General features: G+C 45.2%; 1 protein-coding gene across 3 annotated transcripts; it reads left to right on the top strand.

The window, feature by feature from the left end:
• Positions 1-316: 316 nt before the first annotated feature.
• On the top strand, positions 317-15,703 carry LOC310836388 (mitochondrial ornithine transporter 1-like). Of its 3 annotated transcripts, XM_083721504.1 has the most exons (8): positions 704-843; positions 3,173-3,220; positions 4,396-4,514; positions 6,713-6,971; positions 9,336-9,476; positions 11,156-11,328; positions 13,324-13,482; positions 14,901-15,703. In XM_083721504.1, exons 3-8 carry the CDS (start codon positions 4,445-4,447, stop codon positions 15,026-15,028), a joined length of 930 nt encoding a protein of 309 aa, XP_083577630.1. In that variant the 5' UTR covers positions 704-843; positions 3,173-3,220; positions 4,396-4,444; the 3' UTR covers positions 15,029-15,703. The 3 variants fall into 3 exon arrangements, with proteins under 3 accessions (XP_083577628.1, XP_083577629.1, XP_083577630.1); XM_083721502.1 differs by lacking the exon at positions 3,173-3,220 and having other exon boundaries at positions 317-852; positions 4,404-4,514; XM_083721503.1 differs by lacking the exons at positions 3,173-3,220; positions 9,336-9,476 and having other exon boundaries at positions 319-852; positions 4,404-4,514.
• The last annotated feature ends 777 nt before the right edge of the window (positions 15,704-16,480 follow it).

The following is a 16,480-nucleotide window of genomic DNA, read 5'->3' as shown; positions in this document are numbered from 1 at the left end:
TTTCTGAGAAGTCCTGAGACACTCTGTGTTTGAAGATACCACCACTCTACCCCCCAATGTTCTCTTCCTCTAGCAGTGAAGCTGATATGTCTTGTGTATAGCCCACAAAGTAGCTTGGTTCCATAGTATGTGACCGAAAAACAAATCCTGACAAGGTGGTAACAAGAACACAAACACACACACACAGAAAGACACCAAAAAAGGAGATTTACTAGGGGAGGAGGGTCCTGTTGGCATCTGCCCCATATCTCTTACTCTGGATTGTTAATGCACATATTGCTACAGGGGAGGAAGTTTGTGGGCAAAGTGGCCCACTCAACTTTCAAGTTGCTCCTTTCAGAGCTGGAAAAATTGTTTTGAAGGGAAGGTGAGAGAATGAAAAGTGTTGCACCTTCACTTGATTTGGAAAGTGAAAGGAAAGTGGATAGGTTGCAGGCAGAAGCAAGAGTGTTTTATAATTTCACACAGTTGCTGTGTTCTCCTAGTCTTCAGTTTGGGATTATTACTGTAGTATGCACAATGTGGACTCACTGGTTCTGTAATGTTTTGGGTGCACAAACAGCTATTAGAAGCAAGAGTAAGGCAGTCAACATCCACAACTCTGCTCTTGCCTTATGCCTGGAGATGGAAAAAATGCAGTGTGTAGCAACTGTTGTCTGAACCAGCTTAATGATTCAAGATAAGAGCCAGACTTACCGTAGGAACCTGGGCCCTATATAAACAGGGTGTGCTGGAGGTGAAGGGGACATTCGTTTCTGCTCAAAGTTCATCAAGCTTGCAAGCCTGGTGGGTGGTGCTGTTTGCAAGATTCTACTACAGCAGAGCTGCTGGCAGCAGAAACCATTCAGGTATGTAGGATTCTCTACTAATTGAACTGCCCCATGCACTGGTGGGACACCAGGAGGAGGGGGGAGGCTGTGATTCTGCTTTGGGTGGCGAAAATATAAGCAGTTTCCTAGATATGCAAGCTATGGGGCATTTTGTGCGGAGCTGCAGAAACATGGGAGTTGCTGGTATTACACAGCAAGTGGTTAAACAGTCAAGAGAGATGGATACTAGATCTTAGGTTCTGCATGCAAAGGATAATCCTGGCATCTGCAGTGAAAAGGATCTGTTGTAAGAACTGGGCCAAACCTCTTCCCAGTTTCTTTGGCAAGCTGCTGTTAGCTGGAGTAGATAGCCCTTGGCAAAACGGATCCCTTAGGCCAGGGCTTTCCAAATTTTTCATGTTGGTGACATCCTTTTTAGACAGGCATCATTTTGCAACACAGTTTTACTAGCAAACGGGAGGTTAAACTAACCCCTTTCCAAGGCCGGGAGGAGCGTGGGGAGTGTTCGCGTGACATACCTAGACACTGCAGCCAATATGTGTCCCAACACAGTTTGGAAAGTGTGCTGTAGGTTCTGGCTGTGATTTTCTCTTTCCAGCTTTCACATGATCTGGTCATCTGTTGCCATGCAGTTATTGGGAAATGGCAAGTGTCGATAAGTAGCTTTAAAATTCTGCTGTCTGCTAAGGTCATGTGGCAAAAAGGAGGAATTTTGAATAGCCCCACCTTCCAAGCTGCTGTTGGTGGGAAAGGATGATGATAATGGCATGTATAGCAGTGAGCACAGCAGCAATCTATACCATGGGTTCTGCCGAAGCGTAACCACAGCTGTATATCTTCTTTCTGGCCCATTACCTATGTACATTGGGAATCTGCTTCTTCCTTTGCTTCCCTAGCATAAACAAGAAGTTCTAAGGCCATACGTTGTTCCTGTTGAAATGCTTGTAGACATTCAGGACCCCTGATTTGTGGGATTCTGAAAGGCTAAACTCAAATAGCCTCGCAGGGGCAGCCCCCCCCCCCCCCGCAGCCTGGTGCTCTTCAGATGTTTCCAACCCCTATTAATCTCTCACCAATGGCTTTGCTGGCGGCAGCTGATGGGAGCTAGAATCTAAAACATCTGTAGGTCCCTATTAGAGATAGCTGCTCGTGGGCAATCGTACTACAGTACTGAGGCTGGCTGGTGACAGCTGCAGCGCATCTATGTTCCATGCTTTCTGCAAATGCATAGAAGTACCGGTAAGTTAAAGAGTGGAAGCAAAGGGTAGGTAAGGTAACTTGGCACCCAGCCTTGGGCAGTTGTAATCAGCACCTGGAATTTCACCCAAGAAACGTGAGCTTGTCAGGCAGCAGAGTCCACCTACGTGGTGATAACCATTCTCCCCAAAGCTGTATCCTGAGATGGCCTCAATAAGCTTGAGCTTTTGGTAACGTTTGGGAGAGCAGCCTAGTGTCCCGCAGTACCTGTCTGTATCCTGTTGGTTTCAGTGTTCTGTAGCAGCCCTGCAGATTTCTACAGGCTTGTAATATGACCCAAAGTCTCTCGATACTCTACTCTGACTTGGTATTCTAAATACCAAAGAGCTGACTGTAGCAATCTTCACCATAATTTCATGCCACCTTTCTGTAGTTAGATTCTGTTGGTGCAGCTCTGCAGCTGCGCCCTACTACTCAGGTTGGCATTTCCAGCCCTAAGGCAAAAAGATGAGAGAGCAATTAACCTACAAGAGAGCAGCCTGGTTTTCTAGCTGTCCCAGAGACCTTGTAACAGCCTTCGTCAGTTTTCTGATCTGACAGGATTTTTCCAGTTGCTGTCTGGTCATTTGAGTCCTTTTATCAGCCCACTGCAAAGCCAGCTAATGCAATGGCCCCGTGTTACTATGCTCTGTTACAGGGCCCATTCGTCCTTTTTATGTTAAAAGTGTGGCACTTGCAGTAACAACTTTATAGTGGGTACCGGCACTGGATGAAGACCTGTACAAAGCAAATTTTAGCAACTTTAAAGAACCTCTGGAAATGTAGTATGTGTGTATTTGTGTCAAGGAATCTGCCTCACGCAACTGTGCAACAGATAGAAATTCAACAGTGAATGCTTCTTGTCTAGTATATATAGATGGGGAATGATCCACTTGCTGCATAGAGCTAATAAATGCCCAGGAGCCCTGCTGGGAGAAAATTTAGCAGCCTTTCCCCCATGAAGAGTATTTGGCTGTCTGGCTGACTAGCTGGCTAAGGCTGGGGTGGGTAAGAAGGCACAAGACTGAATGGAAATGCCACCCCCACCCAACTCACATTCCTTGTTTGGCTCCCTTTAACTTTTTGCACCTCATCTGCCTACCTCAGGTAGCTGCCTGGGACACCTCATCCTGCTTCACCATCTCCCCTTACAGGTCTGTTACTCAGATATTTACATAACCTTCGGTTGGGGGGCAGGATGGAGCCTACTTAGATGACGCTCTTCAGTGGTGTAGGAGTGCAGATCTGGGAACTTTCCCCCCAAGCTGAGGTAATGCTGTAATCTCCTAGACTGCCAGGATAATTAATGCCAGGCACTGAGGTCATCTGGAACAGCAGATCCTCCTTTTTCTAGCAATTAAATGGCGCAATAAGCTTTCAAGTGTGTTTGCAACAGATTAGCTTGGAAGTAGTCAGAAGCCTGTGAAAAATAAGCACAGTTGAGGTATTTCTTTTGTTCAGTGAGGTTCTCACTTCATGGCAACAGTTTGAATAGTAACATTTTCATGTTTAGGTGCTTTTCTAAGTCCCACTGTCATACCTAGAGCAGACCTAACTGAAACAAGTGGAACTAGGTTCATTAATTTTATTTGGCCTGCTTTGAATGTGACTACCATTGGATACAATGGGACGCAGGTGGCGCTGTGGGTTAAAGCCTCAGCGCCTCGGACTTGCCGATCGGAAGGTCGGCGGTTCGAATCCCTGCGGCGGGGTGCGCTCCCGCTGCTCGGTCCCAGCGCCTGCCAACCTAGCAGTTCGAAAGCACCCCCGGGTGCAAGTAGATAAATAGGGACCGCTTACCAGCGGGAAGGTAAACGGCGTTTCCGTGTGCGGCTCTGGCTCGCCAGATGCAGCTTTGTCACGCTGGCCACGTGACCCGGAAGTGTCTGCGGACAGCGCTGGCCCCTGGCCTCTTGAGTGAGATGGGCGCACAACCCCAGAGTCTGTCAAGACTGGCCCGTATGGGCAGGGGTACCTTTACCTTTACCTTTACCATTGGATACAACCCATAAGGTTGCCTTTTAGCTAGCTGAAGATCTTTCGTTTAAGCTCTGTGTGTTTTGCAAGCCCACCCTTTCAATGGGAAGGAAGCAGCTCTAAGTTCAATAGTGCTCCCAGGAAACTGTTGGATTGCAGGCATGCTGGTCCTAATAAACTGGGTGTTATGCTATGTAACAATGCTTCTGCGCTTGTCTATATAATAATAATGGATCAGCACAGCTGCCTAATTTCTGGACTTTCCTTGACTGCGTGGCTACAGGGGCCGTCATGATGAGTTGCTTCAAAACTTAACCACAACACCACTGATGTTCTTATTTTCCCCCTCCAGTCTTGCAGTCTTCTTTGGGACACCTGCACCTGTACGTTTGTGTGCTGAGATGCCTACTGAACAAGCCCGAGTCCACCCGCTGGTGCAGATGCTTATCGACCTCACTGCAGGGGCAGCAGGTGAGCCTGAAGGATGGAGAGCTGCTGGGAGGATGGGTCAAGAAGCCTCCCTTTAGAGGGGAGACCAAGGATCAATGGCAGGTGTAGGGAAGAATGGAACTCTTAACCTAGGAGGGGCAGCTCCAAGCCTCTCTGACTGACCCATGGGACTTTCCCCATACCACAATCCCCACCCCCAGCCATTCCCCTAACCAGCCCTGCTTTGCCCCTGCCTTAAGTGCTTCTCTCTGGTTGGAATGTGTCATTGACCGTGCCTTTTGCTTGCCTGGGTGGAAGATAGAGAGGTGGGTGGGTGGGTGTGCAGAAATAAGCCTACTGTACAAAGGCGAAGCTTGCCTTGGTTAGTCCACCCACTTTTGCCTCTGGCCCCGCCCAACACTTGAATGTGGCCTTGTCCAAAAGGTAATGGCGGTCCTTAACTGGAAAGTGTTTCCCACCCCTCCCTTAAAACTGAGCAAGCACTGGAGGCAATGCCTGTTCAGGAAAGCAAGCAAGATTCACAGAAGAGCCATGGGAAATGAAGCCCTTTGGTGGATCTTGGATGTGAGGGGTGTGTGCATGCAAGTATATGGAGATCTGCGTGGTCTTTTATTATAGTGTTAAATAGGTCTACATCTGGCAGGCCCTGTGCCGAGTCTGGCTTCTAGTTGTCTGCTCTGAAGGGAAAGAGATGTGTAGAACTAGCAACAGCGTAAGATAGCTTTTGTCAACCTGGTGCCCTCCAAATGCTTTGGATTGCGAATGGTCTGATGGGAGTTGTAGTCCAAAACATCTGGCAAAAGCCAACTTATGACAACTGGGCTTGCTGGCAGGTACCTGCTGCTACCCTACAGCGTCTTGCTGTCAAATCTGTTTTCTGGCTAAGACTGAGTGAAGAGATTTCTGCACGTCCACTTTCCTCAGCTCAGAAATACAGTTTCAGAATCACGTAAACATTAAAACAGGTTTAACAATACAATATCCCATTATCCATGCTGCCCAAACATCCAAGAAAACAAAAAAAGGTATTTCTGAGGCAAAAATGCAGACAAGGCTGGTGCCAGGCAGGCTTCCCTGGAGAGAGTATATATAAATTGGGATCTACTGCATACAAAGCCTGCTATCACCACCACCCTCTGAACATCCCTCCCAGGTGGTGTAGGGAGACTGGTCTCATGATCTCAGGATAATCTCTGTTCTTCTACTTCTCTGTGCAAGATATCCCTAAAACATCACAAAACATCACAAAATGTATCCAAGAAAATAAAGGTCTTGGTCAGGTCTGCTCTGAAGTCTTATATTTTGTACGGTACAGCATGTACTTCTGTTGGTTTTAATGTTCAAACTGTAATTTTGTTTTCCTTGTCACACTTTCTGAATCTGTCTTTGGGACCACTTTGGTGGTGAAAAGCTGTTTGTAGGTTTTATAAATAAATACAGGTGAAGACAAGCAGAGACGAATTAGAAACGCCAAGCTTTTGACAGATAACGTTCCAAGTCAGCAGAGAAATAGCCAGAGGAAATAAATGGGCATTAAGTGCTATGGGTAAAGCAAGCAGCAATGGAGAAGGCAAAGGTGCCTCGAGAAGGCATTCCACAGTCTGGGTGCCATCACATAAAAGACTCCACTTCTCATGGCTGGCCAGCCAATAAACACAAGGCAGACAGCAAGGAAAGGCAGGAGGAAAAATGGAAGCAAGACTGCTGCAGCTTTAGCTTCATTGCTGTTATTTTATTGTCAGTTGCTTGTTACTTGGAGGTCTCCGTGCAACTTACAATGCATGTAACACACAAATATAAATACATTATACCATAAAAACAGACCAAAACAAACCCCAAACTAGCCACAGGAAGTTTAGCAGCACGCTAGGAAGTAGAAAAGCAGCATAATCTTAGTTAGGGAAAATATATAGGTCGTCCTGGCACTGAAGAGATGCCAACAAAGGCTATGGGGACATGGGACTTGAGATGTTGGATCTGAATGCTCTGACAACTTTATATGGGAGAGGCCCCCTAATATGTCCCATTTCCATCATAGCAGCTTAGAACAGAAGCAGGCCTTATAGAACAGGGAGAGTGTGCTCCTTTAATGCTCATCCCTTGACGTGTTTCATGGGTACGTTTTGGCAAAGCAGACACTGCAGTACAGTTGGTTTGATCTGCCCTGTATTTTAGGAGCAAGTGAGTGACCTTGCCTGGGGTGGGGTGGCTCTTTGCAGGTGGTGTGGCATGCGTGGTGACCGGGCAGCCTTTTGACACCATCAAGGTGAAGATGCAGACCTTCCCAACAATGTACCAGGGCTTCTTTGACTGCTCAGTCAAGACCTACCAGCAGGAGGGCATGCACGGGCTCTACCAAGGCACCACTCCAGCCTTGCTGGCCAACGTTGCGGAGAACGCTGTACTTTTTGCTTGCTATGGGTTCTGCCAGCAGCTCGTGAGGCAGCTCTTTGGGTTGGGCAATGTCCAGGAGCTCAGGTACAGTCTTTTTCTCTTCCCCTCTCTTCTGCCAGAGGCTCTGAGACAGTGGTGCATTATTGCTTGCAGCCAAGCACAGGGTGGGGTGGGGGGCTCGCCTGCCATCTTCCTCCTCCTCAGTCTCAGTTTTGGCCTTGTTAGAAGGCGGGGGGGGGGGTGGATGGGGGCAAAGCTGGAATTAGTTGGCTCTGGCTCCCCATTGTCTGCCCTATGAGACCCAATGGACACCAGCCACCACACTGGACGCCCAGGGTGAGTCATAGCTTCAGGACTGTGGGCCCCAACTCTATGGAAATCCCCTCTGGAGATAGGAACAGTCCCTTCTGAGTTTCAGGCACCTGGTCAGAACTGTTTGATTTCAGGAGGTCTTGTGCCCTGAATGCCTCTCAGATGTTTTGCTTTATCTTTTATGTTTTAAATCCTTGAGGTTTTAAATTCTGCAGCTTTAGTTTGTCTTTTAAATATTTGACATAGCATAGGTCTCACAGTAGCTTGCAACATACTGTAGGTGTAAAGAGGGATTTCAATAAATATATGATAGATGATAGATGATAGATAGATAGATGATGATAGATGATAGATAGATAGATAGATAGATAGATAGATAGATAGATAGATAGATGGATGGATGGATAGATAGATAGATAGATAGATAGATAGATGATAGATAGATAGATAGATAGATAGATAGATAGATGATAGATAGATAGATAGATAGATAGATAGATAGATAGATGATAGATAGATAGATAGATCGATAGATAGATAGATAGATAGATGATAGATAGATGATAGATAGATGATAGATAGATAGATAGATAGATAGATGATAGATAGATAGATAGATAGATAGATAGATAGATAGATATAGATGATTGATAGATAGATGATAGATAGATAGATGATAGATAGATAGATAGATAGATAGATAGATAGATAGATGATAGATAGATAGATAGATAGATAGATGGATGGATGGATGGATAGATAGATAGATAGATAGATAGATAGATAGATGATAGATAGATAGATAGATAGATAGATGATAGATAGATAGATAGATAGATAGATGATAGATAGATAGATAGATCGATAGATAGATAGATAGATAGATGATAGATAGATGATAGATAGATGATAGATAGATAGATAGATAGATGATAGATAGATAGATAGATAGATAGATAGATAGATAGATAGATAGATAGATAGATATAGATGATTGATAGATAGATGATAGATAGATAGATGATAGATAGATAGATAGATAGATAGATAGATAGATGATAGATAGATAGATAGATAGATAGATAGATATAGATAGATATAGATGATAGATAGATAGATAGATAGATAGATAGATAGATGATAGATAGATAGATAGATAGATGATAGATAGATAGATAGATAGATAGATAGATAGATAGATGATAGATAGATAGATAGATCGATAGATAGATGATAGATAGATAGATAGATGATAGATAGATAGATAGATAGATAGATAGATAGATAGATAGAGATGATTGATAGATAGATGATAGATAGATAGATAGATAGATATAGATAGATAGATGATAGATAGATAGATAGATAGATAGATAGATAGATAGATAGATAGATATAGATAGATATAGATGATAGATAGATAGATAGATAGATGATAGATAGATAGATAGATAGATAGATAGATAGATAGATAGATGATAGATAGATAGATAGATAGATAGATAGATAGATGATAGATAGATAGATAGATAGATAGATAGATAGATAGATAGATGATAGATAGATGATAGATAGATGATAGATGATAGATAGATAGATAGATAGATAGATAGATAGATAGATAGATAGATAGATAGATGATAGATATAGATAGATAGATAGATAGATAGATAGATAGATAGATAGATAGATATAGATAGATGGATGGATGGATGGATGGATAGATAGATAGATAGATAGATAGATAGATAGATAGATGATAGATAGATAGATAGATAGATAGATAGATAGATAGATAGATGATGGATAGATAGATAGATAGATGATAGATAGATGGATGATAGATAGATGATAGATATAGATAGAAAGATAGAATGCAAAGGGAGGGTTGGGTGGGAGGCTGCTCAGGGTAGGATCCTTTTGCTCAGAATTCCTCAGCCTGGTCAGACTTCCCAATCAGAGTTGCAGCCCAAAACTTCTGGAGGACACCAGGTTCGAGCTCATTTCTGCTGGCAAAAGGCAAACAAATACATAGTGTATGGGAGGGTGGAAGGTTGCTCCCTAGCTGTGGGATTCCCCCCACCCACCCTCTGGTCTTTGCTTTCCTCTGAGGATTCTTCTCTCGGGTTATTACAGTGATTTACACAGCGCGATTGCCGGCTCCTTCTCATCAGTCTTCTCCTCCATGGTTCTGTGCCCCACAGAGCTGGTGAAGTGCCGGATGCAAGCTCTCCATGAGATGAAGGTCACAGGGCAGACAGCTCTGTCGAGGCACAGGTACTCGGAGGTAGACTGCCTCACAACATGGAGGCTCTATTTCGTTATCCAGGCTAATGGGTGCCAAGGCGTCTCTCCCATGTGAATTTAATCCTTTGAGAGGGGAAGCCATTTAAGGCCCCCTCTGCACTACACATTCAAAGCAGTATTGTATCACTATAAACAATCATGCCTCCCCCCACACCAAAAAATAATAATTCATGGGAATTGTCATTAGAATTGTTGGCTGGAACACTTGGAAGGTCCCAGATTGGGAAAGGATACCTGATGTTAATTATGTATTGAGAAAGAGAGAGAGGCTTCCTTGGTCTTCCTCCCAGATTTTTCGCCTGGCTGCAATGTGTTCTTGAACTCCAAGAATGCCTCCTGCTTGCCTGAGTGGAGAAATGCACTGTTGCATGCCACCCCAGTCTCCACAGCGGTGTGAGATTCCAGGGGCTCCAAGCACTCACCCAGGATTTCCTTTTGAAGCACAGCAAAGACTGGGTGTCTTTAAGATATATGGTTTATTCACACATATATGCAACCTGAGCCTATGATGGAGGGGCTCACAGCATTAGCACCCCAAAAGGTTCTTGTGTCTCCCATAGCTGCAGCCAGGCCTTTTTTCTTAAAAAATGTTTAGGGGTACTCTCATTTTGACTCAAGAAAATCACCATTTTATAGTTCAAATTGAGAAGAATAAATACAGTAAATGGACAAAAGTACAAAGATTCACAAAATGTTTAGGGGTATGCATAAAAAGGTAAAGGTAAAGGTACCCCTGCCCGTACAGGCCAGTCGTGTCCGACTCTAGGGTTGTGCGGCCATCTCACTTAAGGGGCCAGCGCTGTCCAAGGACACTTCCAGGTCACGTGGCCAACGTGACAAGCTGCATCTGGCGAGCCAGCGCACCACACGGAAATGCGTACCCCCAGGCAAAAAACACTGGCTGCAGCCTTGGATTCAAACAGAAATCAGCCACAGGTCTCTGAACCTCTGCTTGCTGCTTTCCCCTAGCTTCTAGCTCGCATCACAGTCAACCCAAAACACGTGCCTTTTGGCTTTCTAACTAACAGTTGAGGGAGGAGCTCCTTCCATTTCCCCCTCTCCTTGGCTTTCCTAATAGCTCATAACCTTCCTTTTGTTTTCTTAGTGGCTCATCTCCCAGGCGATTACCTCATACAGAAGCTGGCCTGACCTATAGTTTAACTCAGAGCTTGCCAAACTGTGTGTCATGACACATTAGCGTGTCGGCTGCAGTGTGTAGGTGTGTTGTGAGAATGCTCCCCGCGCTCCTCCTGGGGCTGGAAAGGGGTTAGTTTAACCTCCAGTTTTCTAGTAAAACTGATTTACTGTGTCGTGAAACAATGCATTTCCCAACAGGAAAAGTTTGGAAAGCTCTGGTTTAACTTTCGCTGAATCCAGGGGTTCAGTGTCTGGCACTCACTAACTCATCACCCAGGGGAGTCTTCCACTCACAAATTCCCAAAAACAGTGTGTCTGGAAGCCTCTGGCTTTTGCAATATTGGCCTGTTGCCTCCTGTACAAAGATGAATGTCAAATCTGTTGTCCCAGCTACCCAGGCATGCAGTCCCAGAAAGGCTGCCCATTGGGAAACGAGGCCCTCAGTCTACCCCTAATATGGATTCTCTGTGCTCTCCATGTGTCATGGGACTTTCTTCTCTCCCCTCTTATAGTTCCACCTGGACTGTGGTGAAAACCATCTTCCATTCAGAAGGCCCCCTGGGTTTCTTCCAGGGTCTGACCAGCACATGGCTACGGGAGGTGCCTGGCTATTTCTTCTTCTTTGGGGGTTATGAAATCAGCCGAAGCTTCTTCCTCCAGGCTGGACAGTCAAAGGAGGAGCTGGGTAAGCAAAGCCTGGGAGCAGGGGGATTTCCCTACAGGGGTCCTCAGCTTTGCCCAGTAAGCCAGAATGGGAAAAAATAAATGAGCTGAAAGATGTCAGAGGCAGCAGCCTTTCCAGGGTTGTGCTTTTTGCAGGGGTATTCTACAATGTGCTATTGATGCAATGACAGCACATTAGTGGTGAACTAACGACAGATCATTCTGCTTTATTAGTTGCTCTGCAATGCTACCCCAATGTTGCTGCATTATTGCTTTCTGGACAGAAACCTTTGCCCTGCAGGGCAAGAAAAAGTTTACAAGATTTCAGTAGAAAGTTACAAAATAGGCACTGATTTGGAAATGAAACAGTATATCCATTCCAACATCTTTTGCAGCTGCAAACAGTATATGGAAAACAAGACGGCAGATAACTGCCTAAATACCACTATGAACTCGAATCTTCCTGAACGGACAATACAAAGGACACCTGGAGGAGGGGTCCCCTCTTGGGGGAGATCAAACAGTCAATAGCAAGGGTTCAGTTTAGTCCTATTTGGGTAGTCAGCAGAACTTGCTCTTGGGCAAGGGAGGTCCTGAGAAGCCCCAATGTAAATACTCTGGCAGAGAAAAGAGATATTTGCTTAGAATGATATTTTTCTTGGATGCTTCTGTGTGTGGTGGCATGCCTCAATTTGCCCTTCAGAGGTGCCCTGAAGAGGGATTCCATTAGAATTGGCTTTCTTGCTCTCACGCCTGTGCCAGCTGCTCTGCCTGCCTGCCTGTCAGGAATGCAGGAAGGGGATTCTGGAAGTGTGCAGACTCTCCAGCAGGTGCCAGACCCAAGCAGAATCTTGCATGTCCTAGAATGTGCCCATGATTCCTCTGGGAAATGCCAGCCCCTTCCTTCTGGGGAGCTCTGACACAGTGATTGTGGTGGAAGGGCTCTGATCCAGAGAGGACAGCAGCTGCCTGCTTCCATGCCAGCCTCCTCACCATTCATTTTTGTTTGCTTATTTCAAAAATGCATAAACGGCTTGCTCAAAGAAAGTATCCAAGAAGCGTGCAGTCTGACTTTATATATAAAGCATGATTAGGATGTGCAAAGCAATTAAAAACAGATATGCATAAAACCGTTTATGAAGGATGAAATCAATGAAACATCTGAAATGGCTGTAACTAATTCACGTGTCTGGATAGATTTGTTGAATACAGAAAAGTTTTCAGCAGGTGTTTAAATGAATATAGTGGATGTACCTGTCTAATGTTGGTAGGCAGGAAGCTTGCTGTTCCAAGTTCCTTTTCTTAGTCATCACTTGGCCACTACTGAGGCTACGAAGTTTGCCTGACCCATGAAACATTATTGTTGTTGTTGTTGTTGTTGTTGTTGTTGTTAGGCTTCCAGCACATATAAAAACATAATAAAATGTCAAACATTAAAAACTTCCCAATACAGAGCTGCCTTCAGGTTATTGCCCATCTAGCCCAGTGTTATCATCCTCTGGGCTAGGGAGCACCTGCAGCCCTCATGAAATTGTTGGACTCCAACACCCATCAGCTCCAGCCAGCATGGCCAATGGTTAGGTTGATGCTAGCTGTAGTCCAGCTAGATTCACAAGTTCCCCATCTCTGCTTCAGCAATTCATGGCCTTTTCCAACCTGGTACCCTGCAACCATGTTATACTCCCGACTCCCATCATTGCAAAGTCCCTTTATTATAGTTAACCAAAAATGTCACAAAATAGAGTCCATAAGTACTCTTTTATCAGGATGGACACTAAGCAAAGTGGTATGTAATAGCCCCAAATCATTTTTACCATATAGTCTTAGAAGGCAATGCTAATAGGAGTGTCTGTACTTCAGAATTTACCACCACTCTGCTCTGTTGGAGAGCCTGCTATTGTGTAAACCCAGCTTAAGCTTTCTGAAATGTTCCAGAAGTGGGTCTTGCCTAGATGTACTTGACCATAATCTGCTTGAGCAACAACGGTGACCGTTAAGCTACACCTACTTTTTGCAGGTGCTCTCCCTGTGACTGTGAGTGGCGGAATTGGTGGTGCTGCTTTCTGGCTGGCTGTCTATCCCATTGATTCAGTGAAATCACGGATCCAGGTGTTGTCCATGGCTGGGCGGCAAGATGGTTTCCTGCTCTCCTTCTTACACATCCTACGTACAGAAGGCAAGTCCTTCCTAGACATTTATTTATTTAAATAATTATTTTTTAAAAAAACAAAAAAACTTTGTCCTTAAGCTGGCAAGGTTCCCAGAGGGCTTACAAATATGAGTACTCAGACATTCCCTACCCTCGGGGCTACAATGGAAAAGGCACAACACACAAGGAAAAAGGAGAGGAGGGAGGAGGAGGGCTTAGGGAAGAAGAAAAAAAGCAAACTCTGGGCAGCAGTTCTTAAAGGTACAGTTTGTCAAGCAACCAGCTTCAGTGGAAACAATTCAGGCAGGCTGATGGCATGGCTGCTGCTAGGGAACTCTTAAAAAGGTAAAGGGCCCCTGAGAGTTAAGTCCCGTTGCGAATGACTCTGGGGCTGTGGTGCTCATCTCACTTTACTGGCTGAGGGAGCCGACGTTTGTCTGCAGACAGTTTTTCTGGGTCATGTGGCCAGCATGACTAAGCCGCTTCTGGTGAAACCAGAGCAGTGCACCAAACACCATTTACCTTCCCACCGGAGCGGTACGTATTACTTTGCACTTTGATGTGCTTTCGAACTGCTAGGTTGGCAGGAGCAGGGACTGAACAACGGGGATTCGAACCACTGACCTTCCAATCGTTTAGACCACAGCGCCACCCATGTCTTCTTAGGGACTCTTAGGGAGGAACAAATGCAACTGGTCTCTCAGCAGGGGCAATGGAATTGCCCTGCTTCTTTTCTCTCACTGCCTGATGGAATCATTAGTGCTGTCAGTGGGCATTAGTCATGATGGCTAAATGCTGTCTCTGGCATCACTGGCATTCAATGTCTCTGAATGTGGTTGGCCAAAATGGCCTCACTGGATAAACAGGGTGTCCTACAGGTGACCAGTTAGGACTGTGTGTCAGAGGTTCCCCACTAGGCATCAAAAGACTGCCTTGTTATTGCCTCTTTCTATGGGTATGGATGATCAGAGCAGGTGCTTTTAATGCAGAAGGCCTCAGGTTCAATCCCAGTCCTCCCTGCTGAAATACAAGAGGCCACATCAGCATTGGCATTCTGCCAGTTCCCGAAGACAGAATTGTTTAGGCGAGCATTCTTCTGAACTTGAATTTCTGGTTTTATTGCTTTTAATGATTTTTATCACACGTTTCTTAATTGTTTGTTTTTCTTTTAAATTTTAATTGAGGAGATTTAAATCCCTAATGGATTTCTTCATGTGTATTTAATTATGTATTGATGTTTCCAGTTGTAAACTACTTAGAAACCATTTTGGCATATAAGAAGTAATAACAACAACAACAATTTAATAATAATAAGTACTGAGAAAGACCCCTCTCTGTCCCAGCCCCATGACATCAGCTACCCTCCAAAGCAGACAATATTGGGATAGATTGACAAATAGTGTGGCATGGTATAAGATGGTTTTATATGTTCCTTTTTCTTGTAGGGTTTATGCCTCTTTACTGCGGGCTGATGCCCACGGTGATCCGTGCCCTGCCATCCAATGGGGCACTCTTCCTTGCCTATGAACTGACTCAGAAAAAGCTGACCAGCCTAGCAGAGAGGACAACCTGAAGTCTGGACTCAGTCCCAGAGAAATGGGGACTTTGTTGACGGATGGAGAGAGCTGGGGATTTTCTTGGTTGAACAGAACTGCAGTGGTCAACCTCTCTCAAGGGGATCTTGGAGGGGACACCCTTGGCTCAAGGCAGGAAACGGTGGGGGGGGTAGGGTAGGGCTTTCTGGATTTCAGGGTATCTATCAGTGGGGTGGGATTAGAAGACAGCCCAAGATTGTTTTTTTTTCTCAGCAGATGCTGCAAAGACCAGCAAAGCAGCCAGACAGCAGAGACATATTGGGGGAACTGTGAGATGGGAATGATTTGAGATCAGCCATCCTGTGGGGTGTGGGAAATGTGACGAGGCAGTCCAATTTCTTAGTGATCTTTAATGCAAGCTTCCCCAACCTGGCTGTCCTTCAGATCTTTTGGACTATAGTAGCATGCTGGATGGGGCTGATAAGGAAGATTGCAGGTAATTATGGCGTTTATCCACTTTCCAGTTCACCTGCAGATGCAGGGCATGTGTGCAGCTGGCTGAAAGATGCCCCATGGAAACAAGACCAACCATTGCATTTTGCTTTCTCTTCTTTTAACCTACTCCAGGCTTTGTTTCGGGGGTTTTGTACATATATTGTCCTGCAAATCTTGAGATTTGTGTGGGATCTCAGGAAACAGAGAAATAAACACTGATTCCCAGACTGTCCATGGGCTGGATTTGGAAGGTGATTGGGCCGGATCCGGCCCCCGGGCCTTAGTTTGTCTACCCATGTATCTGTAGCATTCGCATCTCACATTTCTTCTCCAAGGAGCTCAGCGTGGCCTATGCAGCTCTCTCTCCTCTTCATTTAAACTCCAAAACAACCTTGTGAGGTAGGGTAGGTTGAGAGGCAGTGGCTGGCCCAAGGTCACTCAGTGAGCTTCGAGGCTTAGAGGAGATTCGAACCCTGGTCTCCCAGGTCTTTCACTTTAATTACTATACCACATGGGCTATGTGAACACCCCTGTTCTTCATGCGTGTGCTGGGCATCACATCTTCTAGGGACCTTCTTCTGCAGTGCCTTCTGGGGAAGGTGCGTGCATTGCATGGTTGCAGCTCCAGTTAAAACACCATATGCAGCCATCACAATACTCTTGCATCTGTACAGGGAATCTGGAAACAGATGCTCACAGGGGGCAGGGATGGAAGTGGGCGGACCCGATTGGTTGGGTCACTTTCTATCCAACTGTCCGCAACAGTCTTTTGTTAGCAATCTTTTAGGGAAAATAGCCTTTGGGTCTTTTCTCACGTGATCCCCACTGAGCTGATTAGTGTGGATGTAAGGCAGGAAATAGAAGAAGATTATAGAATTGTAGAGTTGGAAGAGGGTCACAAGGGTCATCTAGTCCAACCCCTGCAATACAGGAATCTTTTGCCCAACATAAGGCTCGAACCCATGACCCTGAGATTAAGGGTCTCATGGTCTACT

The sequence above is a fragment of the Podarcis gaigeae genome (assembly GCF_964106915.1).
Source record: "Podarcis gaigeae genome assembly, chromosome: Z".
In the NCBI taxonomy this organism is placed as follows: domain Eukaryota; kingdom Metazoa; phylum Chordata; class Lepidosauria; order Squamata; family Lacertidae; genus Podarcis; species Podarcis gaigeae.
The sequence above is the reverse complement of the archived record's forward strand: the minus strand, read 5'-3'. Positions and strand labels throughout refer to the sequence as shown.

What these genes read in the sequence shown, in the direction of transcription:
- LOC310836388 (XM_083721502.1), top strand. Translation starts at nt 4,445, where the DNA reads ATGCCTACTGAACAAGCCCGAGTCCACCCGCTGGTGCAGATGCTTATC. An exon ending in CCTCACTGCAGGGGCAGCAG is followed by an intron (nt 4,515 to 6,712) that starts GTGAGCCTGAAG and finishes GGCTCTTTGCAG; the next exon opens with GTGGTGTGGCATGCGTGGTG. An exon ending in ACAGCTCTGTCGAGGCACAG is followed by an intron (nt 9,477 to 11,155) that starts GTACTCGGAGGT and finishes CCCCTCTTATAG; the next exon opens with TTCCACCTGGACTGTGGTGA.